The sequence below is a fragment of the Eubalaena glacialis genome, chromosome 5, assembly GCF_028564815.1.
Source record: "Eubalaena glacialis isolate mEubGla1 chromosome 5, mEubGla1.1.hap2.+ XY, whole genome shotgun sequence".
In the NCBI taxonomy this organism is placed as follows: Eukaryota; Metazoa; Chordata; class Mammalia; order Artiodactyla; family Balaenidae; genus Eubalaena; species Eubalaena glacialis.
Window position 1 is genome coordinate 37,956,301 of NC_083720.1, and position 27,060 is coordinate 37,983,360.

Below are 27,060 nucleotides of genomic sequence, written 5' to 3' on the forward strand. Positions count from 1 at the left end.
AGAAAGGCCTTTGGCCTCTAGTTCTGTGCCGTGCACACCTCCTCTGCCCTAGCACTTACTGCACCCAGGTGGTCACCGCCCACGTGCTTCGGTCCCGCACAAGGTGGGTTCATGAGATCTGCGTCAGGCTGGGTCGCTTCCTGTCCCCTCGCAACCCGCGCAACAGGGAGCCAAGAGAACGGAGCCAGCCTTCCGGCTTCCCGATCCCCTCGGTCCCGGGGCCTACACGCCCTAAGCGAGCTCGCGAGGGCTCGGGACTCCGGGACCTCCCCGTGCGGCCAAGCCCGCCAAAGTTTGCCGGGAGGAGAAACGGGCGCGGGTGTGAGCGTCGCGGGGTCCGGGTCGCCGAGGAGATGGGCACGCACGCGGGCGGAAGCCGGAACCTTTCTCCTCTCGCCGCGGTAGCCCCGGGCGGGCCGGAACCTTTCTTCTCATATCACCGTTGGCGGGCGGAGGCGTGCGGTGACGGAACGGTCCTCCAGCGGCCCAGCTCGCGCCGCGGTCGCCGGCTGCTGACGTGGGTGGGCCTGGTGGGGGCCGTGGGTGCGGGTCGCCATGGCGGTGGACATCACACTGCTGTTCCGGGCCAGCGTCAAGACCGTGAAGACGCGCAACAAAGCGCTGGGAGTGGCGGTGGGCGGCGGGGTTGAGGGCAGCCGCGACGAGCTGTTCCGCCGGAGCCCCCGACCTAAGGGAGACTTCTCCAGCCGGGCGCGCGAAGTGGTGAGCTGGTTGCTATGGAAACGGTGGGCTGGAGAGGGGGGCGGACCCGCGGCAGGGACCCCAGACTCCAAACCGGACTCTGTCCCGTAAGCAGTGGGTGAGGGAAGCGCCTGGAGAAGGTGATGTCAAGGGGGGGGGGCAGGAGAGTTGGTCCCAGAGAGTCGACGGCTGTCTTTGGAAAGGAACAGCCTTAGGTCGAGGAATGGGGACGCATGTTGGGGAACTCGGAACTCTGTCTGCAACGTACATGGGCTGCTTTGTGAGGTAATGAGCTTGCCGTCACTGCAGAGCTGAACGCCGGCGAAGCTTCCCCCACCGTCCTTTGCTTTCCTGTCGCAGCACTGACTACAGGCACAGTGTATTTATCTCTTCTGTTTACTTGTTTCAGCCCCCTCTCCTCCCCCACCCCGCACTGAGATCCAAGATCGCATTCGGCCGACCTGTCCCTTCTCCTTGCCTCCTGCAATAGGTTAAGGTTCATGCCAGGGACCGGTCTGTCTTGAGACTGGTTTAGGATAATCTTTCACAAACACTCTCTATTACAGCCATCTAAACTACTTTCTGTTCCCTGAACACAGCAGGCTTTCGTTCGGGAGAGCAGGGACCTACTCCTTCAAGGCAGTAACAGTGTTGGCTTCACTTCAGAATCCCCAAAGCCTGACTCATAGCATTGCTTAGTAAATGTTTGTTGAATCAGTGAATGAACAAAGGTTGTGTCCTTCCCCACTACACAGGAAACTCTGTAAGGGGAGAGATAAAGTTTGCCAGGTTCACTTTTGTATCCTTGGCACCAAGGGTGGATCTAGTTTTTGTGGAGCTTGAAGCTTATACAGTTCTGTCTGTGCTCTTTAAGAAATAAAAATACAAAGTCACAAAAAAAAAGGTTCAGAGCTTTGGGGGGGGTGCAAGGGAGGGGCCCTGACGCTTAAACTTCTTGGTAAATCCACTTCTGTTTGATACACAATGCAGTGCCTGGTACTTTGTAGACACTCAGATATTTTTTTAATGAATATATGTATGCATGAATTAGTGAGTGGCAGTTTCCAGAGGATATTCAAGCCTCGGAAGGGAAATTGGTCCAGATGAATATATTCAATCCATCAATAAGCATACATTAAGCGCCTACCTTCTGACCAGCATTGTGTTAGAATAACGTGATTTAAAAGGAATGGTGGGAGAGACAGACATATTACCAAAAGAAGTGCCACAACGCCTTGAAGACGTTGTGTAGGACACAAAGGAGAGTGTGTTCAATTATGCATCAGGGCCAAGAAAGGCTTTACAGAGGCGATGATGCCTGAAACAAATCTTGAAAGAAGAGTAGTTTGTTCCAGTGCAGATAGGGTGGAGAAGGGCACCTCAGGCTAAGAGAAGAGTATGCACAAAGGTGTGGAGATGGGTAACTTTATGCTCAGTTTATTTATACTGAATGCGTGTCTACCCGTTAAATTACAAATTAGTAATGGCATTTCAGATTTGGGGTGGGGGGGAGAGGAACTTTTCATAGCTGAACAACTCCTAACAGTGATAACTATGCCACTTTGCAATGGGAGCTTGATTAGTTAACTCATTTGGGCTGTGGGATTAATGGGGACCTTGGGAGTAGAAACTGGGTCTTGGATTTAGAAGACGTAGATTCCAATCTGGGTTCTGCTACTTAGATGTGGGTGACTTGGGTAAGTCCTGTTACCCGAGTCTCATTTCCCTTTTCTATAAAATGGGCATGATAATACCCTACTTAACTGGTAAGCTGATTATTAGGATCTTATGAGACTTTGTATATATCGTAAAGAGCCATAATGATTATTATTGTTCCCCTTCACCCTCCTACCCTAACCCCGTGTAGGCCATTTAGATGTATTTTCATCAGTGGCACAAAACTTTATTCCCTACACCACTTTGCTTTCTTGTACTTCCATTCTTTACGTGCAAAGGGGAACCAAGTAAGTTCATGAGGGAATCTGAAAATCCTGTGTAGGTACTAAATAGCATCGATAGTGGAGGCAGTGACACTCCTCTGTCAAGGTGAAGCTATCAGCGATGGCATATGTGTGGCAAGCATGCAGCTATTCCTCTTTCTCCCTCCCTGGGACCATGGAAGCCAGTGTTAATTTCCCAGTACATCTGTGTTGCTCAGAATCCTTTGCAACTTTGTGCCCCAGGCAACCATTACCTATTGTTGGACCTGACATTCAAGTTGAAATTTGCTGACATCCTACATAACATATAGTAAAAATAGAGTCTGTATGCCTGAAGCAGGACCATGGACTTTTTTCTTTTAGTACTTAAAAGGATCTTAAGTTCATGTTGTTCAGTCTTTTCATTTTATAGGTGGGAAAACTAACACTCAGGTAAGTGAAATGTCTTGCCCAGAGTCATAATAGATGAGGTCAAAGGACAGAGCCAGAGGAAGAAGCCAGGTCCTTTGACTCCAGTTTAATGTTGCTTATTTCCCACCCTGCCCCATATATACATTTCCACTATAATTTTAAACCAAAAATTCTTCAGCTGAGTTTCTTCTTCCTGAGTTAATACTGAATTCATAACTGCATACTGAATAAGATTTGGAGCAGAAAGACCTGAATTTGAGTGCCTTTTACTTACTGCATGAACTTGGGCAAGTTACTTAACCTTAGTTTCCTCACTCCTAAAATACAGTGAATAATAGCAACCTTATAAGGTGGTTATGCAGATGAAATGAGAAAAGGTGTGCAAGTGCTTGCATGAGTGTGAATTCTTTTGATTGCTAGTAAGGGTAACCTAATTTAAACTAACCTGAGCAAAATAGGAATGTGTTGGCTTGTGTAACTGGGAAACACAGGAAGGAGCTTCTTTCTCTAGGTCTTATCCATAAAACCCCAGGAAAGGACTCTAGTTGGTTCTCTTTGGGTCCTGAGCCCTCGTTATGGCCTCAGAGGGATAAGGTTCTTCACATGGCCAGGTCAGATGTCCACTCCAATAGGTGGATTGGGTGCTGTGATTGCTGCCCCACCAGAACCTTGGAAAAGGGAGTGCTGTGTCTGACACTAGGGAGTAAGGGATGCTGGGCAGGCAAAACCGACAAAAATGTTCCTTCTATTCCCTAGCACAGTGCCTGACCTGTCTTCACTTTACCTGTCTGGTGGTCTTCAACTCTGTGGGGAATAAAAGACTAAAATTGTGGGAGTTTGTATGACAGGCTTTGGTATGGGAGTGTGTCTGGAGGTGCCTCATAGGGGCAGCTCTTTCATTTTCTTACTGATTTATAAAGGTTACAGAGTCCAGGGGAAGCAATACACAGTAAACCAAGACCCCTCTAAGTAGCCAAACTGAGTATGCAGGGGCAACAGGAGCCAGTGAACAGAACATCAGGGAACCTGTGTTCTAGACCAAGTTCAGCCATGAAGTGGACAGACCACCTAATCTTTCTGCACCTCAGTGTCCACATTGGTAAAACCGCCAGCTTAGACTATAACTGTAGCGATTTCTTGTAGAACAAAGATGTCTTGTTTATAAGATAAACAGCGACTCTGTGTTGTTGGGAATTCTATTTTCAGATTAGGCATGCAGATGAATTTTTCTTTGTTTATTATACATTGCTTTTGTGAAAGCTAAGTGTCATTTACTTTTATTTTTTTTATGAGTTAATTATCTTTAGTTCCTGGCTTAAATTCAGACTTCTTACAGCAACCCAAAGCCAGATGGTCTGGTCCCTGCTACCTTCCTTGAGCCTCCCCTCCTCTCACCTTCCTCTTAGTCTACTCCAGCTGCCCTAGCCTCCTTGCTTTCCTCACATGCACCAGGCACATTCCTACCTCAGGACCTTTGCGCTTGTTGTTCCCTCGACCTGGAACACTTTTCTCCCAGATTCCATGTGGTTTGATCTTTAGGCCTCTGCTCATTCATTGTTTCAGTGAGCCCTTCCTCCACTGCCCTGTATAAAGTAGCATCCTTTTTCTGTTCTTTACTCCGCTTTATTCCTGTCATTATCTAACATATCGTGTATCCATTGACTTGTTGTTTATCCACTAGACTATATACTTCATGAAAACAAAGACTCTTTAGGTTCTAGAATAGTGCAGGATAGGTTCTCAGTAAATGTTTCTTGAATTAAAGAATGAGTGTTATCTACTGTGTCACTTTGCTTTTAATTTTGGAGCTGGTTGATCTCTGTCCAAGGCTCCTGTCAATTCTAGAAATGTGTGATCCTAACATGGTTCTTTAATATTATACAGTATATATGTACACTTAATCCAGTATCTGGAATAAACCTTGAATAAATAGTAGCTTTTATTTTATTAGTAAGATTTAGTTCCTACATCAAAGAGTTTATAGTCAAGTGGAGAAGCAGACCCATAAATAATACAACTCAGGTAGAAGTGACAACCGTAATGCTCAGCATTGATTCCCGAGGTCCTCCTCGATTTTCTTCTGAGATGTAGTGTTGAACTTGTGTGCCAATGTTTGGAGCCAAAGGTTAAGCTGGGACCACCTGGATTATTATCCATAGTAGCTGGAAATAGACTTTACCCAAGGATTGAGTATAATTCTACTTAAACTGGGTTTCAGTTGAGGGAGCATGGTTCAAAGAAGCAGTATCAGGCAACAAGTGCCAAGGGTCAGTGAGAAGCTGGAGATAGGCCCACACAAGACAGGAATAGATCAGGAAACAGTGTAGGTTTAGGATGTAGGATTCAAACAGAACGTGGGTCTGTTGAATCATGTAGATTTAAAAAAAAATTAATGGAGAGTTCTTTTTGCAAATGAAATAAGGAGCAGCTTTTGCTAAGGCTGGGATGAGGGGGCGGGGAAGAGAGAGGTTCATTAGCCAGCTTGCCCCTCTACCGCCGTTCCCCCTTCTCCTTGAGGAGCCCCTTTGGAACCAGCCATAGGGCTCAGAGAGACACAGTTTCTCACTGCATTAATGTTCTCCAAGTCTTCTTTTAACTTCATGATGCTGTGTGTTTATGGATCATAATAACCAAGTGTGTACTGTAAGCAGAACTCAGTGCTAGTGACTTTCCATGATATAAATAGTGAGCCCTTTGTATGGACTGCACTCCTGAAATTTTCCAGGATTTATGAAGACTGTAGCTTTTGAAATTATATTTTTTCAATACTAATTGATTTATTCCATCTCCTGTAAGCATTGGACTGTTGATAGGTGTCAGTCATTGTGAGGACACAAAAAACTATGAGACATATGTCCTGGCTCTTTGAACATAGAAATAAAGGATAACTAAAGCTCCTTGAGGGAGAATCGGTAGAAAATCAAACTGGACCTTGAAGGATGAGAACCATTCTACCAGACAAAGGAAGGGAGTTAAATCACATTCCTGGCAGAGGGAGGAATGTTAGCAAAGGCACCGGTATACAACAGCAGGGTGACTGGGGGGAGCAGAGGCAAGGCTGGAGTGATGGGAGCCCTTTTCTGGAGGAGGCCTGGGTGAGGGGCAGAGAGGCAGGGGATGGGGCTGTGCTGGATTAGGTTAGAGCAGGGGTCAGCCGACTCTGGCCCATAGGCCAAATCCAGCCACTGCCAATTTTTGTAAATGAGGTTTCAGTGGAATGCGACCACGGTCATTTGTTTCCATGTAGGCTATGGATGCTTTTGTGCTATAGTGGTAGAGTTGTAGCTGGCAAAGGCTGGCAAAGTCTGAAGTATTTCCTGTTTGGCTCTTTGGAGGAAAAGTTGGCTAGACCTTGGGTGAGAGCATTGTCAGCAGTGCTGAGGAGTTTGGACTTTATGCGTTAAGCTATGTGAGCAGAAGCCTGAAAAGTTCATATTTGTCTTTTAAAATAATCAGCAATATTGCAGATGGGTTTGGAGTGTAACACGACTGACATAGAGGAGCTAATTGGGAGGCTATTGCAGTAATCCAGGTGAGAGCTGATGAACTAATGACAGAGGAGTGGATGGAGGAAGTAGATATTTAGGAGGTGGATTTAAAAACATGTAGCCATTGGTGGGGTTAGAAAGAGGGAGAGGTAGAATAATTCCCAGCTTTCTAGTTGGCAAGTTTCAGGGTGGTAGATATCACAATAACATTTTTTTCAACGTTAGAGTAGGATGCCTAAGGCATTAATCATGCCTTCCCTTTCTCAGTTCTAAACAGTGGAGAAAAGATTCACAGGGCCCAACAGACATTAGAGTTTTATTAAGACAACAAGTGGTGGGTAACTCCCCAATGGCAATGCTTCTTGGTAAATCTGGATTGGAGAGCATAGCTGGAACCCCCTGGGGTCCTCTAGGTTTGTCATATTTAGTTCTTGGAGATGATTGAGTCTTTAAAATAGACACGTAGTTCATATACCCAGCCAACCACCTCACAAATCCAGTGAACACTGGGCTGGGCCTTATTATGGTGAGAGCTACAAGGCAAGTCAACCATACCAGACTGCAGATGGGGACACTCAGTAGGGCCATTTAGACACCAGGTTCTTATACAGACTTTTATTCTCAATTGTACATTCTTTATTCTTGAAAGAAAGTCATCTTGGTGGTAACGATTGTATCACATACTGTAGAAGCATGGTTCTCAGGGTTAGTCAATTGACTTTCTCCTTCATTCCAAGAAAAATCTGGAATGGGTCAAAGAGTTCCCTCTTTTCTCAGTTTCTAGTTGGCAGGTAGCCAATAGTTCAGTGTATCACCTACTAGGATAGGGCTGCCAAAACAGGTCCTCTCAGGATGACATTGTTAATGAACTCTTCCTGTCCATGGTCTGATACTATCTTGCAGGCTTGAGAACCAGGTTTGTCAACATACCAAGGATAGAATCATCTATCAGGGCAGATATCAACTGAGCTCACACCAACTTGTGTACAAGTTAGAATACCAGATTATTTTCTTTGAGTGCCATAACTAATACTCAGGAGGATCCAAATTTTGCAAAGTCGATTATTTTTGAGCTTCTGCTATAGGTCAGGAACTCTGTTGAGGGTTTTACATACCTGATCTCAATTAATTTTTCTCTATTTGGGGGGATAGAAATGTAATATTATCAAGTGATTTTACAATATTGATCATATTATGAATAATATGATTCTAGAATTCATACAAACTTCATGTTTGAGATTTCTTGTTATGTGAAAATCTATATGGGCTCCCTCTGGTGGGCAAAGTATCAGTGACGTTTACAATGGTTAATTATGGCTTGTGTTATGAAAAACTTGTTGTGCTTAAAACATATTAAGTTTAAAATTGACTTAAAAAGAGGCCCCTTCCGAACCCTCTAAGAGAAAGTGAATAAACCAGAGAAGTGAAAAGTATGATGTGTTGAATGAACTCATATATCATATAACTCACATATGAAAAGTTTGCAGCACAGTTGTAATTTTAAACTCGGTAGTACTTTTTTCTTCCTGACTTTCAGGTTCTCAAAGTCTGTAAATACTAGAATTTGCCTTCTCCTACTTGTCACAGTCTAACATAATGCCTATTTGTTCAAAACTTTCTTATGGAGCTCATAAGCTATATTTAACCAAGAGAAGTGAGTCTTTTCATTTCACAATATTGTATACATTCCTGTTCACTTTTGGGACAGATGATAAGAAAACCCTAGTAAAATCAACATTTGTCTTTTATAGTCTAAGTAGAAATGACAGACTGCAGCATATCTTGACTGGGAGAAATTGAGAAAGGAATTAAAAAGCATAAGTTTTGAATTATAAATACTTTTGTACTATGCCAATAATTAACTATATGATCTTGGAGAACTCACCTAACCTCTATTTTTGTTTTTCGTTTGCTTTTTGTTTTTTTCATTTTTCTTGTTTAATGAGGAGCTTTGACTAGATAATCGTTAAGGACCTTTTCAACAGGGTGGTTCCATGATTCAGTACTCTTTTTTCTGAAAGTCTCAGGATATATTTTAAAATGCTTTTTGCAGTAGTAACTGCCCAGCGCCTTATGATACTTCCCCCCGAGTTCCTATGTACTCAGAATTTTTCACCTAGATAAAAAAAAATGATTTTGTTTTTCAAAGTTGTTGTTCGGTATGTTTCCACAAGTATATTTGATTTAATAGTGATTATGTACTCTGATAATGGGCTGTTATCAGTGGGGCATGTTTTTGAAGTTGACTAATTTTAAAATCTGATTATAAAAACAGTAAATGCTCATTAAACAGAATAAAAAAGAAAGTGAAGTTCACCTATAGTACTACTGGCCAGAAATAGCCACTGTTTTAATTTTCGTATATATTTTTTCAGACATTTTTCCTATTAAACAAAGACAGAACTTCTCTACAATGCTCTTTTCTAGCCCCTCTTTTGTTTTTTATTTGTCTTGTCTTGGCTTTTTCACTTAATAAATATTGTGAACATTTTTCTATGTTAATACGTATTGTTCTTGTCATCAATTTATTTGGCTGCATAACCATTAAAAATAATATTACAGAATAAAAATCTCTTACCTAAAAAAAAAAATATTACATAACTTACTCACCTGAACCTCTATTGAAAGGTATTTAGGCTGCTTTCAGTTGATCACTATTTTAAACAAACAGTACATTTTTTACCAAATTTGTTTCAAATTTATAATCTCTTAAGATAAAAGGCAAAATGTATATAAATTCACTTTACTTGTTTTCTGTTGAATCTTTTCTCAAATATAAAAAATTGGATGCCCTAATTTGATAAAAAGAAAATTATTCCTAACTTTGGGGAAAGTGTTAAATGTATGAGAACTTATTTCGGTGCGGGAGGAGAATAGAAAGGGGTAGGTGATAATTGGGAGCAGGCTAGTCAGGAAAACTTTTAAGTGGGAGCAGAGCCTTGAAGAGCAAGTAAAATTGGGTAGGTGGTGAGCCTGAGCAGGATGTATTTCAGTGACAGTAAGGAAATTGGCTGACTAGGCCAGTGGGTTCTTCTTTGTCAGTGGCGTGAAACAAACTTGGGGAGGTACTTTATAGTCTGCAGATTATAGAAGGCCTCCTGAGCTTTTGTACAAAATAAGTGTACAAAAATCAGTGGCCATCCAAATCTAATGACCACTTAAAATCTAATGAAATCATTTACAGTAGTAACAAAAAGCATTTCTAGAAATAACCTTAATAAGAAATGTAAATGCCCCATTTGAAGAAAACTTCCCAGTTTTGTAGAGAGATATAGAAAACTTGAATAAGTAGAAACACATATTGTGTATGTGGAAGGGAAGAAGTGCTAGAAAGACATCAGTTATTCCTAAATTAATTTGTAGATTTAGTGCAGCTTTATTCCAAATTCCAGCAGAAAGTAGTTCTGAAATTTATCTAGAAAAGAAGATGAGTGAAAATAGCTAATTAATTTTTGAAGAAAAGTGGAAGGGTGTGTGTGTTGGGGTGGGTGTACTAGCCTTACCAAATATTAAAACATTTTAAAGCCAAAAAATAATATATGCATATATGGATCAATCAGTGAAGCCTGTTAGGCCAGGTGTGTGTGTGTGTGTAACTCTTATTTAGGGAGGTATTGTAAATCAGTAAGAAAAATAAGGTTTATTCAGTGATTTGGGGATAATTGGTTAGCACTTTGAAAAAAAAAGGCTTTTTTTTTTTTTTTAGGTCCTTGTCTTTTACTGTACACACATTAAAGTAAATTTTTACATGGACTAAAGATTTAATTGTAAAAGCAAAACTGAAGAAAATGAAAATGTGTATGAAATATTGACCTATCTTCTAGAAGTGGGAGGTCTTTCTGAGTTTAAAAATTAGCAGCAGTAATCTTAATAATGGTGTTGATTTTGATGATAGCAGCTATCACAAGTACTTTACACAGAGACACTATAGCATTATTCCCAAGTACAAGAAATTATTAGGTAAATATGGCATACTGAAGAGTTTGTCATGACATGAGAAGAATTGCTCATATTAAAAAATACTACCAAAACCAGATACAATTAAAACTATATATACAAGATCAAAAAACTCTAGGCATGGACATAATGATAGAAGGGAATACACTAAAATGTTAACAATGGCTATTTCTGACTGATGAGACTATGGGTGATTTATTTTTCTGCTTCTATCTTCCTGAATTTCTCTAATGAACACATATTACTCTTGAAATGAGAAGCAAAACAGAATAAGTAAAACTCTAGGCAGATGAGTTTTTATTTGCATTGGAAGGAAATGGAAAAGAATATCTTTTGATTGGAAAAATGTCATGAATAAGCAGTATCTAATTATATATTAAATGTACAACGGAGGGGGCCCCCTCTTTAAAGGAAGTCTGTGGTAAATCTTTTGTAAAGGGAGTAATTTTCCTGTAACTCAGCTGGATTTTCAATTCAGACTTTCTTAACCTGTACAAGAAAATCATCCACAAATGTTTCATTGATGTCTTAGCTTTCTGGTTGTCATTCTAAAAAATAATAAACGATAATAATAGCTACCACTCGTAGAGCACCTACTCTACCTGGCACTGTGCTAAAAGCTTTGTAATTTGGTTGACTATCCTTGCAAGTTAGGTTCCTTTACTCATGAAGAAACCGAGGTGCCCTGCCCAAGATGATGTAACATTGACGAGCTTGTGCTGTATTCCTGGAATCGCCTGCCACCTCTCCAGGCTCTGTGAATGCAGGGGTATGTGCACGCTGAGTGCTGTCCTGGGACTTCGGAGCTGGACTTCACTTTGTATGGCACAGGTCAGATCTCTGGTGATTTTCTCCTTGGCATGTTGTCATATCATCTGCTGTCTTTAGGAGCATATTTTGCTACATAAATCACAGGTATTTGAAAATGCCTGACTAGCTTTTGGGGAAATACAGCTGCCTCCAAATCAAACTCTTTTTTTAGTCAACAATTACTAGTAACTGTGTATTTTTTAGAGGTCGTGTTGAGGTATGTTTTTGGGAAAATGGAAAAAAGGTTGTAGTTTTAGTTAGTAAAATCATTGAGAAGGAAGGAGACCCAATTTATACATTATATCCATCTGAAAAAGTATAATTCCCTTTTCTGTCATTGGGACACTAGTTTGTTATTTATTTGTTCATTCAACAGTCAGTCCCATGGAGAACTCGAGCTGAGATGATTTTTCAGAATTGCTCAGGTGAGGCAAGGGGCCAGGCCTTTAAAAACCATCGGTCAGTCATCAGATGAGGGCTTCACCAGGGAAAGGCCTTCGAGCTGAGTGACATAGCTTCCTTCTGCTGAGGACAGTGCCTGAGAGAGACTCAGCTGTGAGCCATCAGCAGGCGATTCTTCTGGATGTTGGGGGAATGAGGACCTTCATCCTGAAGGCACAGCTCTGCCATACTACCTTTTAGGGTTGTTGTGAGGACTGAATGAGATATTTCATGTAAAGCTGCCAGCATTGTATCTGGTACATTAGAGATACTCATTAAATGGCAACTACTTCATTATCAGCTTACATTTTTTGAGTATCTGCCCATAAGTATAAGGAAGGCACTTAGATTGCTCTTTGGGCTAGAAAGATGAATGAGACTTTCATTTTGGTCATTAATATGCTAACAATCTAGAAGAAGGCATTCATTCATTCAACAAATATTTATTGAGCATCTGCTATATGCTATGCACTGTTTTTGACCCTGGGGATAGAGCAAAGGTAAGACAGACCAAAATCTCTTTCATGGAGAGTATATTCTAATGGGAAACTTATAGTAAACAAGTAAACAGATTAAAAAATACTTGTGTCAGGTAATGATAAGTAAACTCATAAGACATACTCATAATTATAGAAGTTTTCACAAGAAGAACTTTGATAATTTAGATAGCAGAGAGATTACTTCGGGGTAAGGTTGAGGGGAGGCTTCATGGAAGAGGTGACATTTAGGTGCGCCTCCCAGATTTTCCACATGTGGCATGGAGAGAGGAGATGCAGGACTGAACACATGACAAAGGCTCTAGGAGTGGGAAAGCACAGGATGGTAAAATCTGAGGAAAGCTCAGTTTAACTGGAAGGAGTGTGAAGAGTAGGTAATGGGGTGTGCCAGGTATTACCCCTCGGCCCCTCCAGATCTACTCTCTATCCTTTCCACTCTGCTCCTGCGTCAGGAGGCCGATCTTTATGGAGTGCGTGGCTGGGTGTCCTTGTTCTCTGACATCTGATTGGGTGCAGCCAGTTCGAGGCTCCAGCAGGAGACTGGAGGGCTGGAAGAGGCAGGAGTTGGTTTGGGAACTGGGTAAAGGCTTTGCATCCAAAATCTATTACTCAGATTATGTGTCTGCCCACCAGCCCTAGAATTTTTTACCTGTGTATGTCAGGCATCCCATGGGTTAGGATGGCTTTAGCCAATAGGCTGGTACCAGCCATCAATAGACAGAATTGTACTGTAGCCCCACTCAGGGGTGACCCTGAAAGATAGTGACAAAGGGAATTCCTCCCCGTGGATAGAACTTTGGACAATTCATCTTTGCCTTTTTATTTAAGGTGGCTTTTAAAGGCGATATGTTTCTCTCTGTCTCTCCCCCAACTTTACAATAGGGAAATGTCAAGAATTTTAGGCTCAAACAGATTTTCTCTTAGTGATGTGGCAGTTCATACTTTTCTTCCAAATATGACCTGAAGGGTTAGAAGTGGTAAATGGTCTTGTGGCATTTTGACTATAAATCTGAACTGGACTGGAATCTGTAACCCATTATCAGATTCTGAATCAAGCTGCCTTGTCTTTCTCCTGTTTTTGTTTCAGTGAAAATGTGTGTTTTTATTCTGTCAGTGGATGGTTTACATACCTAATATACCTAATACTAAAAGGGAATTATATAATGAATACTTGATGTGAAAGGGACTAGTTAAATACTTCAACTCCAAAGGATTCCATTAAAGTAATAAGGAAATTACATTTAATTTTAAATGGTAGAAAGATTTTTTTAATGTTATTGCTATTAAGCATGTATTACACACACTCAAGCCATTTTTTGCAAATGAATTCCCAAAGCACAATTCATCTTTATACAGGTGGAGAGGAAATATTCTTGCAAAATATAGTTTGATGTTGTCTTCTTAACTGCGGAGAGAAGCATACTTTTCCAAAGAATAGAATGTGATGGTTGATTGGAAACTTTTGGAGTTACGGGCTTTTAGCTCTACCTCTTGAAATAAGAAAATATATATAAATGGGTCCCCAGATGAAGGCGTGGTGGGGTACTTTATAGCCCTAATTGACTCCAGACATAGAGGCCGTGATTTGCAAGCAAGCAGTGACAAGAGGAAGTTAAATCAAAATTAAATTAAGGGAAGGAAGAAAAAAAAAAGATATCAAGGAAAGGTGATGAATTTTCTGAAGGCGTCTAAATACTTATCTGTAGGTAAGTGGGAAATCTGTGAATATATCTCAGTTATGTCAAAGGATGAAATCTGGAAACATTTCAGTCCTAAAAAAGACCTTCTCTCTTTTATAAAGTCTTTTTTGTATTCATTGCTTGGTACAATTCAGTCAGTACAGGCATATTTGCTTCTATACTTTTCCATGACTCAACTGGCAATAAAAATCAGCATCTCCCATGATACACATCAGGTGATATTTTGGGAGGATTGGTTTTTCTGTTTATATTTTGACTATTTGATTTTGTTCAGCTCATGTAAATACAATTCTGGGAATCAGAGCCTACCGGCCACTCAGCCACGCTGACCGCCATTTCTGCACTTGTCTCAGTTTCCCTTTTGCTGGCCTCCCCTGTCCAGTGAGTTCTCAGGCCCAAGAGGGCAGGGACTGTGTCCCACTCCCCATCACAGCAGAGACGAAGTGCAGAGTTCAGCACGTATTTGTGAAATTAATCTGTGCCTTGTGCTTCCTCTCTTTCTCATCCGGCCCACTGCTACCATGTGGGCTCATCCCTCACCATCTTGAGCCTGAGCGGATGGAACAGCACTGAGCACTCCCTGCCCCCGCCCAGAGCCAAGCCACTGTGCCGAAAATGCTGCTTTCCTTATGTTCCTGTGCTCAGAAGTGTTCGGTACTGCCCATTCCTCACACAGTGAATTCTGTTATTTGGCTGGTCTTCAAAGGTCTTTATAAAGCTAGCCCTACCCACTTTTCCAGCGTTACATCCCACACTTCTCTGGATCATCCTACCAGCTTTAACCAAGCTGCTCTTTCCACAAACTCCTCTGCTTTCTTGTCTCCTTGTTTGGCTCTTGCTATTTCTCTTGCCCGGACGGCTCGCTCCCCTTCACTTACTCATATTCTACCCATCCTTAAAGGGTAATTTAATCTCTCCTGAATTCAAAGCATTTGCTGCCTGTATTACTCATTAAGCCAGCAACTATGTGTGGCTTATGACAGCCTTTGCATTATTGTTTGGTGGTGTTATTACTTTTTGAAGATCTGATTGGCTTTATTCAGTGATTTACGAATCAAGCAGTATCCCATCTAGCAAAGAGATAGACACTCACATGTTGTTATTTAATGATTGCATTGTTGCTTAGCTTTCCAAGTGCTGTTGTCTTCTAAACTATATTATTTATCTTTGAGCATGGGAGATGGAAAAGGAAAGGGTGAGAGTGATTTGATGTTTTTTAAATATTTCCCTCACTGGCTTTGGTAGCTAGTGCCGCAGCCGTTAGACAGGACAGTCACTACGTCTTACTCATGTTTCTCTTCCCAGTGCCCAGCCCTGCTCCTGGTCCATAGTGGCGATTCAGTACATGGTATGTGACTAAATAAATAGAAGGCGTTCTCAAATATTTGTTTACTAGTTTGACCCAAAGCTAAAAGAATCAACATGGGTGATTTTCCATCTTCTAAAAGCCATAAAAATCCAGTTTCTCATTTAGCTTTTTTTCACCATTAACAGTTCTCCCTTGAGCACTTCTTCCTTTTGCCTGCCTTCAGCTTCATACTGAAATATAAATCAATTTCCTCTAATTCTTTTCCCTGTGAAATTGGAGAACAGCTGTTTAGTCACCTCCTTATAAATAACCCTTCAACAAGTTAAATTGCCTCTAGGATTTGCTTTCTCCAGATTAAATTATCCCAAAGCCCGTTCTTTTGCTCATAAAGGCCTTTTCAGGAAGAAGCGTTAGTTATTTTTTTTATTTCTTCTTCTAGCTCTTTATAAAACTTTATTCTTTTCATAAATGTACCATAGAATACCCTATAAAGGCCTGATTAATGGTGTCTGGAAAGGAAGGCATCTTGAATCTCCTTCTCATTTGTGTTTTGGAATATCCTGTTAACCTTTTTCCCTGTTGCCTGTCAGATTTAACTTGTGGTCTACTCTCACCCTCTCCTTGTTTTGTTTCCTTTTTCTGTGCCTTTCTTCAAATGAGTAGCTTGATTTTCTTCCCACAAAACACTAACTTGCTGCATCAGGAGTCTTACAATTACAAGTTACAGAGACCCAATGTAAATTAGCTTAAATGATTAAGGGAATTTATTGATTTATGTCACTGAAAAGTCTAGTAATAGGACTTAACCTCCAGCTCGGCTGGACCCAGGGGACAAAACAGTGTCACCAAAAGCCTTTTACCTCACTCCCTATGATCTGCCTTCATGGTATTAGCATCTCCCTTAAGGTACCTCCAAACTCTGCTTCGTGATAGCTGTAGAGCTGCAGCACGTGCAGACCTTACTTGCCATACTACCCCATCCAGAGGAAGAGAGAGGTGCTTTCCTCGGAGTACCCACCAGCATCTTGGAACTGAGGCAGATGCCTCTCCTTAATCCCATCTCCAGAGGTCTGCTTAGGACCCAGCTCTGCAAACAGAGGAGTGTCACACATGGCTGAGAATAGGGAAAGAATGATTTCCAAAGGAAATTTGGGGAGCTATTCCCAGGAGGAGGGCAATGGATGTGGGTGGCCAACAATAGATGTACGTTACACTCAAAATTGTGCTTCTTCATTCTGCCTTAGACAGATTATTGATATTGCTTTGGACTGAGGGTATCTCTGCAAATGAATTCTTCACTCACTCACTCATTCTTCATTGAACACTCTGGATAGAGTATCCCAGGCATGCAACTAGGTATTGGGTGTACAAACATGAGTGAGGCAATATCCCTGACCAGGAGAAACTCATAGTCTAGTGAAAAGACAGACTAATAGGCAGATAGTTAAAGCATGTTGTAATAAGTGCTGTTATCAAAGTATATATGAACACAGAGGTAGAAGTGAAGAACTCAGTGGGAGGGGCTCGAAGCAGGGAGGGCTTCACAGGAGAGCTAAGCCTTGACGAGTAGAAGGGATTTCCCTAGATTGGGGAAGGAATGTCATTATCCTCAAAGCCATGGTGAACCATAAAACGTTTTCAGCAGGGGACTGGCAGGATCAGGTATGGATTTTAGAAAGATCGTTCTGCTGGCCGTTGGTAAGCTCAGTGGAGGTGAGAAGGGCTGGCAGTGAGGAGGAGGATCCATTGACTGCTGCAGTAATGCAGTCTGAGCAACACCCAGTGAAGGCCTGAACTGAGCCAGGGACCATAGGGACAGAGGACAGATTTAAGATATATTGACAGGATTTGGGACTTTTTAGATGTAGGAGATGAAAATCAATGGTTCTAGATGAATTCAAGGTTTCAGTTGTGGGTGACTAGATGAGTCTGGTTCAGTTCAAGATGAGTTCATCTTTGTGGTTATTTGAGGTGCCTGTTGAACACCCACCCAAGGGATTCATGTTTATCAGGCCGTGGTAGATACAGAAGTGGACCTCAGGAAAGGTGTCTGAGCCAGAGACATAGACAGGGAGACATCGGAGTATAGGTGGAGGTTGAAGCCTTGGGGAAGGAGTGAGGTTACCCAAGGGGAATTTCAAATGAGAAGAAAAGAGGGCCTGGGAATGGGAAATGGCAACATTTGAGAGGCTGGTAGAGGAGAAGGAGAAGGAGGCTGTGGAGGAGTTAGGCATCTGGGTCCCTCCAAGTAATAGACCTCTTCTTATCTAGATAAAGGCAGTGTCACCTGGGAGGTTGGTGGCATGGTGGTTAATTAAGAGCATGGACTCTGGGCTTTACTACCTACTGGTGTGTGACTTGTGGGCAAATTACTTAACTTCATTTCCTGATCTATAGGATGGGAATTAAGTAGTACCTAATTTTGGAGGATTAAATGAGCAAAGCGCTTTGAAAGTGCTTGGCACATAGGAAATGTTATAAAGTGTTTGATAAATAAACATGGAAACCAATAAATGCATGTGCCCTGCATTTATGCATCTGTCTCTCTGAGCTTACATATCCACTGGCCAGTTAATCTGAAATCCAAAATTAGTCTGTTTGGACTTAAATTATTTATTCTTCTGAAAACTCTGGTGATTCCAGTGTAACAGTTTAAGTATCTGACTTCCTGAAGATTTTCCGGATTATTTATTGGATTATTTTTTCTACTGGCTATTAATTTTACCTCTGACTCTGATGTATTTTTCTTTGTTTCTTCCATACTTCATATATTTAAAAATTGTTCTTAATAACCTCACAGCATACAGCTTTCTCTTCTCTCTCTCTTTTTTTTTTTTTTTTAAGATTTTCTTCCCCAGAATCATTCTTAAAGTTCTGGAATGCTCCGTCAGTTGCTCCCCCGCATTTTGGTCAGTTTCTGGCATGTTACTTTTAATCAGGCTACTTTTTTCATCCATCTTTAGGAATTGGCAATATTTTCAATTCCTCTCCATTATGGTCAGGAATATGAACTTGCTGTCTTTTCTTCTTCCTTTTGCATTTTCCCAAGTATATGTCTTGAACCACTGATTAGATCTACGTGCCCACAATAACATAAGCAGGCACAAAGCTTAAATCTGATTTAAAGGAGTATTGTACAGTTTGTTACTCCATTAAAGTCTAGATTAAAATAGAACAGTATTCAGGGTGTGAGTTTGTCATGGAATCTCTAACACTCGTTGAATCAGACATCGTGTGTGTTCGTTTTTAAATAACTGGGTGGGTCACTTTTTTATTTATTATGAACACAAACACTGATGCTAACAACTGACATGTGAAAGGAAAACAGGGAATAGTGATGAAAACCATTTAATGATTAGTGAGGAAACAAATATTGTTTAATGAAAATAAAAACCATGTCTAAAGGGCCTAATGCTGACTTTTGGAAATACAACCATGTTGCGGTCTGTTGTGTACCCTCTGTCCTGTACAGTAGATATTGTTTAAAATTGCTTGGGAACTGGAGCTTGCAATTGTGAGCCTGGAATGTCCTGCAGATAATTAAGTTGTGGTCAGGCTTTGGAAAAATAAAAAGTTCTCGAACTATGATTTTATAAACATGCTACAATAACATTTCTTTATATTTAACAGTTTCTTATAGAAAGCTGATACTCTCATGAGGCATTGATTAAAGGTAAAACATCAAGAAAGAAAAAATATTAAATTAAAACTTCACTTAGGATGTTGACAGTTGGCTTGTAATATTAAACAGATGTGTATGTTTCTGGGGATATTCTTCTTTCTGAACTGAATTGCTAAGTTGTATTTTTTTAAATGACAACTACAAATTTTTGATCAGTTAATAATTTTAAATGCCCTTTCTACAGTCTTCTGTATTCTAACTTCATCTGTAGTTTGAGCCCTCTCAATGATATAATGATTGGTGAAACCTTTGCTGCCTCTTCTAAAGTCTTTCATTTTCTTTCTTTCTTCATCTTTCCCCCCCCCCCCCATCTTAAAGCTTAACTGGGCTCTTCTGATTTCATGATGCATTCTTGGAGATTGATTCCTTGAAATAATTTTAGGATCACTGAGTGGAATTCTACCCTTTTAGATTTATGTCTGTAGTTTACTTCTATATAAGTTTCACGTTGGCATCTCAGTGCACAAGTTGACCTACATTGTGGTATTGTGTTTGTGTGGTCAATTGTAAAGGCTTCGTGATACGTGTGTAGAGCCAGCCATGCAGATCGGCCCATACCCCCATGCCGTGGGCCCAAAGAAACGTCAGTGAGGGACCTAAAGGAAAGAGATTCAGTAAACTCTTCTTTTTGCTTACAGGGTTTGCCATATTAGGCAAATAACGTAGAGTCCAGTAAGGGCAGTGGAAGGGGTGGGTGGGGTGGGGTGGAGGGGGGGATTGGGTGGGTGGGTAGCCTTTGGTAAATGGAGGAGGAGCCAGGTCAGATTTTGTAGGATGAGGTGAAGATATTTTGCATCTTCAAAGATTCTTCGTATCTGTTCGCAAGACTAGATAAATTGTTCATTGCGTTTGGGCTGGTGAAATTTTTTAGTTCTGAAGATCATTTTAATTGTAAATCTGACATGTGGACATCTTAAGTTTTCTGAGAGATATATTTTATGAGGCAGGAGTCTCTGATTAACCTGGAAGAACAGTTTAGTTGGTTTGGGTAGATTTATTTATCTTGGAACTATATTGTTTGCACAGTCTTCTTTTTGGAATCAGTGTTTTTTCTCTGCAGATTCCATTTGGGAAGCTCTGATTTGGGGCCTAGTATTTGGAAGGCATTTCCAATAAACACAAACAAAGACCCGCTAGACTGTCTGAACAAATACAGTGACATACTTTAGCATACAAAGCTTTATTTAACCTCAAGAGTAATGAATTTAGTTTTAATAGCAAACTATTTAAACATTACTATTTGTTCTTTATATCTAATATTGTAAATCGTTTTTAAATGTCCTCTTTCTTAAAGTTTGATTTAGAAGCCAAAAATTTTCTTCTTATAAAAAAGTGCATTTTTATATGAAAGGATTTGACAAGTATGCATTTCAGGTGTTCAACTTTTGTTCTCCAGCTCGCTGTTTTAGAATTATTATATTAAATTTTGTGTGTGGGAGGAAGGAGAGCAAATTTCTGTGTTCGATGTCTTAGCAGATTTAATTGAATCATTGCCATATTCTCCTAGAAGTTTGCAATGCTAATTAACAGTACTCTTTCAGAAGGAGTTGGGAACTTTGAGCTACGTGCAAAAATACTATATAAATTTAGCATAATTTGTTACTCTAGAAAGAGCCATCCATTTTAACATAAGAATCTGAAAAGCAGTAGAACATGTCTGTTAAGGTTTCTATCAGTTAGCTTGTTTCAGAGCTTTGTATTATTTCATTCCAATTCTCTTCCAATATTTTGCTGTGAAGGAGTGTTGTAAATATTTTAAATAGTTCTCTCTGACCAGAATTAATAATACCAGATATAAGTAGAAAATGCTGTTTCATTTTACCATTCTTACTGCATCATAAGCTAACTCTCTGTAAGTGATATTCTTGTATAGATATTTTGGCCTGGCTCACTGATCCTAATTTCAGTATTATGCCTGACTTAGCAATAAGCTGCTGTGATCAGCAACAGTAAATTGTATTAGGCAGGCTTTATTTTCTGTGGCAGTGTGGTATTGTAGTTTCTCCCACCCCTGAGGTAGAAAACCATGGTCTTAGTATTGTTTTTCAGTTTTAATGTTTAATAACTCTGTCTTGGGGAAAGGGAAAGTGGGAAGTTTTTCAAAGTAGATGATGATTAAAGAGTTATACCATTTGAATTACTTTCATCTTTTAAAAATTTCATTTGATCATCCTCTTTTCTCTGTACAGTGTTTGGATCTTCTCAGCTGTTTCACAGATAATGAATTTGGTTCTGTTCGGGAGAAGGGAGTACATTGCTAGTGTTTGCAACGTTCATTCTCTTAACCGCGAAGTTACTGATTTGGGAATGGAAGACACTCGTTGGTCCCTAGTGGTCTGAAATGGGAAATGCATCTCCGGAAAATTTCATTTGAACTTTCCATAAAGTTTAACATTTGATTAGAAACAAAAATGTTAATAATTTTAGGTAGGTTGATTGGCTTATTTATAGTGTTCTTTGAGCTACAGTTGTAGTTACTTATTTTCTTAATCTCTTATTGAAAGTAGATGAACTACATATAAAAACTTGGGAACTAGATTAGCACCTGTATTTCAAGCCACTTAGGAAATGGAGGAAAATTCTGTAAATGCTTGTGTAAGTGCTGAGAAAAATCTGTCAGAAGTTTTCTCTTTGTCATTTCTTTGTTAGCTTTATCATGCTTAATTTTCATGAAAATAATGTGTTTGTTACTGTGGTCACACCGTGATTTAGCTTTGGCTTGTGTATGATATTTTATTGTCCCTGTCCTGGAAAATTATAGCAGTTTTTATGAGGAGTGGTTTGTGGGTTCACACAACCCACTTGGAGTGCCATTTACCATAATTCTCTTCTAAAAGGACCGTAAAACATCATGTAAATTGTTTAAAAAGGGAAAGGCTTTCTTTGAGAAAGGCTAAGAAGAAATCTTTCCAGGCTTTCTTTTGTTTCTTATAGTTAGTTTCATGATTTTAAGCTCAATTTATTTAAAGTATTAATGTTAAAGAAATAAAGTGCACATGTATGTGAGTAAAGATTGTTGTGAGCCAGAGCTGGGGTAAAACCGGGTATTGATGCAGAATAATATGTATCAAATTCATTATAATATTTTAAAATGTGTTTCCTGTGACTTTGGAAATGAAATTAAGGAAGAAAGGAAGAGAGAGAGGGAGGAAGGAAGGATGGAATTAATTCATAGCATGTATATCTTTTTAAGAAAACCGTTGTGTTCTCTTAAGTAGTTGTTGTGTGTCTGTAGTCGACATTAAGGCACAATTTTTGGTAACCAGCCTTGTGAAACGCATATTTAATTTCACAAACAGATTTACCTAGAGAAACTTCCCTCCTTGGCCGTTTTACCATTTCGGTTGGCTTGTGGCACTCAGTTTATATACACCCTTACGAAGAAAGCATAGAATAGCACAGTAATACGGCCAAAGTTCTGTCATGGTTTTCTGTACAAATGCTTTATTCTGATATTATCTTGGTTTTGTGCATGAGCTCGATGGAGAGCAAGGACGGAAATTGTTAATAATTTTCTACAGCATTTACGTGGTACTCTGAGCTTCTAGTCACTTAATACAGATATATCTTATGTTTAGGAAATTTTAATAAGAAAATCCATACATATGCAAAATATAAAATAGAGGCCCCTGTTCGTTTTGCATAAAGATATAACAAATATATAATAGATTTAATTTAAAAAGCCACTTCCTAAATACATGTGAGGCTATTATAGTTGGAACAACATTTATGTGAACACTTACAAATGAAATGATGATAGCTCTGTTCATGTAAATAGTGATATAAACATTTGTCTCTGCAAAAATTTTCTCTATTCAAATTAGTGTGTTTTAAAAAACCCAAGATTATCTGTGTGGTTTAGAAACTCCTTGGTTTTGTGACAAGAGGAGGTTATAAGTAGATTATATTTATGCATCTTGAAGAGAGTGTCAGTAAAATTGCTGAATTTTCTTGAACATGGCTGTAAATCTTTGTCTATAAATACTTCCTATTTGCATGTATAATTTCATGAAGAATATCAACTTAGGTTTTATTAGGTGACTGTAAATTCTCCTTTTCCATGTGTGTTAAAACACACACACGCACACAAAACCAACTTCCTAAAACATATCAAAACTTTTTAGAATTATTTCTTACTCTACACTCTTTTTTTTTTTTCTCCTGTTGAGGTGTTTCTATACTATCAGGATCACAGAGTAGCCAACTGAAGTGAACTTGGGGAATAGAAAATGAAGGAGATTTTAAAAAGAAACAGGCGAGTCTAATGTGACATTGTGAAAGGTGGGAACGAGGTGAAGGCTGTCCTGCTGGGCCTGGAGCCTCTGTGCCGCTGGTACAGAACCGCCCTTGGCCTGAACCAGCTCTTCTCGGGGCTCGTTTGGTGGAGTCGGGAACCCCTTTGACCAAGTCTTTAGCCTGAGAATCTACTTTCTGTGGTTAAGTGTACTAAGCAGAGAAGACTTTTTGTGGTATTTTAGCTGAAGCTATTGGTTATGCCACAAATTCTAGAATTAAAAATTTTGTGTCTAGCTCTATTGACTAAATTGTTTTAACATGAGATGTTTGGAAATAGGATAGGCAGGACACTGAAGGGACCAAATACCAAATTCTCCAAGTTAGATATTATTTTCCACCATGAATTTATAATACACTGCTATATAATGACATCATTATTATTGTAAGTGATATAGAATGCTATGTTTAGGGGTTTTCTTTTTTTAGATTAGGAAATAACTTTTCATTTTTTGTGTTTACACGGACAACATACTTCCTAGTCATTTACAGTTATTAAATAAAAATGCATAAGGTGAGTCAAGTGTGTGTTACCTTGTTTTATAAATTAGTTGGAAGGAATCTAAACTTACTTTGCTTACAGCTTTTGTCCCAAATGTTGATGTTTCCTTGTTTCTGTTTTTCACTTGAGTCAGAAAATATTTTTCATGGACTTTAGATGACAGTAAATCATTTGTTATTAAATAGCTAAATTTTTTCTGTTATGTGAAAATCCTCATCAATATGACCAATTCCTGGGAGAAGGGGCACAATTTTTCAATTTTTCCCCCCAAAACTGCAACTTCAGAAAATATGTAAGAGATGTAGCAATTAACCTACATGCACATTTATAATACTAGAAAATGGGCAGCTAGTTACATTCAAAGACAGGATCTGATAGACCCAAATTGCTTAAAACATCACAGTTATTGAAGATCTACCCCAGGGAATTTGAGAAACCATTTAACAGATGAAAGTACATTTTGAAAAGTCTGACCTTACAGGCAATCATAAAATGAATCAAAACAGTGCTTTTTTCCCCCTGAAATGTACAGAGCCCATCTGTGTCTAATCCAGTAATTATAGACTGTGTTCAATTACCTTTTCAAACTTGGAGCAGACTGGAGACTAGGCAGTGAACAAACATAGAGTTTTGTCTAGACCTCAATTGACCACAGTCTAAAACTTGAATTTATATCTAATTTTATTTTTTGTTTGGTTTGATAGTTCTTAAAGGATTCATTTTTGCTACTTGGTGTTTTACCTTCTTAGATTTGAGATATTGCCTTTTCTCATCACAAAAGCTTTTGTGTCATTGATAGCGTATGCTATAATCAGATGTGTGTTTTCTGAATACTTTTGTCTGCAAATCAATAATTTGCACTGGAGAAAAGACTGCATGGGGTGGGGGAGGGGATTATACCTGTGAGTAGTATTTTTTTTAAGTAGGCTTTAAAATGTTGCTGCTGACTATAACTCTTTTTTATGTGCTAGGAAAAAATAATTTATTTGCCCTTAAACTTAGAAAACTATAGTTAAGGTAATTTTCAGTTGCTTTGTACACTTAATAAGATGTTTTTAAAAATACATGTAAACTGCCAAAACAAATCTGTCTCTTTTATCAAATATATTTTACAGTTGTTTTTCTCTTTACACATTTTTTATTGCATTTGCTCATCAGGCTGGTATCCATTATAAGATACAGTGTATAGTGTTCAAAATCCACTTCAAACCATTTCTCTTCAAGTCAGTTTATGATTTGATGAATCTTTGTGTGAGAATTAACCACCGCTCTGGCGGTTTAAAATATTTAAATTTTATCCAGGAATCTTGGAACTTCAAGTTTTTCTTAAAACACAAGACAAACAAAAGATGACTACAGTTTTTAGAATGCTTATGCAATAGTCAAAGCTCTTTTTTCCCCATTATTTAGTATTCAAGTCATTCACATTCTAATTAGCATTGGAAACCAATGTTTTGAGGTATTTATTGGATGTCATCATTGCATATTGGACCATGAATTTTTCTAGAAACTTTATGACCATTCCCAGAATGGTGTTTTGGTTTTTTGTTTGTTTGTTTGTTTGTTTTGTTTTAAGTTCATTTAGGTCTCACCGTTCTAGGGAAGTTTTAAAGTTTCTGTCATAGGGGAGGGAAGTAGTTGTATTTGGTTGCATGAATGAACTTTCTGAGAGTTATATGGGGAAAATGAAACCTAAAGAGAGTTACAAATACCTTATGCTTAATATTTCCATGAGACATTTGCTCAGTTAGACTAGAATAGTATGATATCTTTACCTCTTTCCTGTCCCCATGCTTCTTAGGATCTTCACAGAGAAGGTGAAAGATTAGTCCTTCTAAGTAGGAACTTGAGAGACCCTTTGGATCCTGTCTCATTCCCTCCCTTATCTAATCCATTTAAAATGTTCTTGTTTCTATCTCCACCCAGTTTTTCCTAGACCAGCACTCCCCCCTAGTTCCCACTTCATTATGTGATGTTTGGGCCACTGAAGCTACCTCCTTCATGGCACTTAGCCTGGTTTGGATTTTTATATTTGTTTATTAACCTGTTTAATGCCACTCCCACTGGACTGTAAGCTCTTTCAGATCAAAGGCTGGATGTGTGCTATGTTCTGTTGTATTCCACCATCAAACACAATGTTGCTTGTGGCAGGCATTCGCTTCTTGTTGGCTGAATGATGGATGAATGCACTGTCTGCCTTACTTTCATCCCATTCTCCCTGGCTCAGTCACCATATCCATATTCTTTCTCAGATCATCCAAGCCGCTCTTAACCCAACGCTAGTCTTTCTCTCTTTTTCTTTTTGTGCCATTTCTTCATATAGATCTTATTTCTCTCACCAAATGACTCTGGCCATGCTGGTACCCTGCCCTGAATACCCCCCACTATTTTCCTTTCAGCCAGCCAATTACTCTTCTCTTTACAAAGTGATCCACTCCTCAGAAACACTGTTGCTCTAAGCTACATCTCCTCTTGTATACTTGTACTTACCCGATATTTGCACTTAATTGAACATAACCTTGGAGAAGTTGTTTTTATGGTTGAGGACATTGCTTTATGATCTGTTGATATAGAGCAGTTAGTCTTTTGGGCTGTGTTGTTATAGGGCTCACATGAGGTCTAAGTGTGTGAATAATAGCTAGTATTTCTTTAAAGCGTTCCAGTCTGCCAGTCGTTTTCGCTCAATTCTCACAATCCTTTTAGGAAGGCCTCCCTGTTTTAGAGATAAGAGTTAAGTAAGAGACAGTGAGCTTCAGAGAACCCAAGCTGACTTGACTGAGTCATGAACCCCAAAGCAGCAGGACAAGAATTCAGATCAGGGTTTTGTCACTCTCAACTCTTATGTTCTTTCTGGCACATCAAGATTGTTTGAAAATATAAGTTTTATCTTTATAGACATTCTGGACACATAGAAAACTATTGGTTTGTTCATTGATTAAAACGATGCAGCCCATAGTTTTGTTATATCACTTATTGAACTCACTGCAGCTGTTGACTGTTTGTCTTCCCCATTTTTGCTTCTTAAAGGCACTGGCCACATCCTGTTTGATTTTCAGTCCACAGTGTGTGGTCATAGTAGAAATGCAAAAAACGTTTGTTGAATGAATATAGTGAATCAAATGAAAGATATAAAAGAAATGCAATCAAAGATAAATCCTTAACTGACATAGATAATATCTAAAACATTGGGCTGATATAAAGGCAGTACGGTGTGGTGGTTAAGACCAGAGAGGCTGGAATCCAGTCTGCCCAGGTTTTAAGCCCCAGCTGTGGCACTTTCTAGCTTTGTGGCCAGGCAAGTTACTTTACCTCTGTGTGAATCAGTTTT

At 39.5% G+C, this 27,060-nt stretch overlaps 1 protein-coding gene across 1 annotated transcript in view; it reads left to right on the forward strand.

Moving 5' to 3' along the window:
- Positions 1 to 471: 471 nt before the first annotated feature.
- Positions 472 to 27,060, forward strand: part of STX18 (syntaxin 18) — a 124,084-nt gene continuing 97,495 nt past the window's right edge. The window contains exon 1 of the mRNA XM_061192091.1: positions 472 to 723. Coding sequence (XP_061048074.1) covers positions 556 to 723 — 168 coding nt within the window. The 5' untranslated portion in view covers positions 472 to 555. The remainder of the gene's footprint in view (positions 724 to 27,060) is intronic.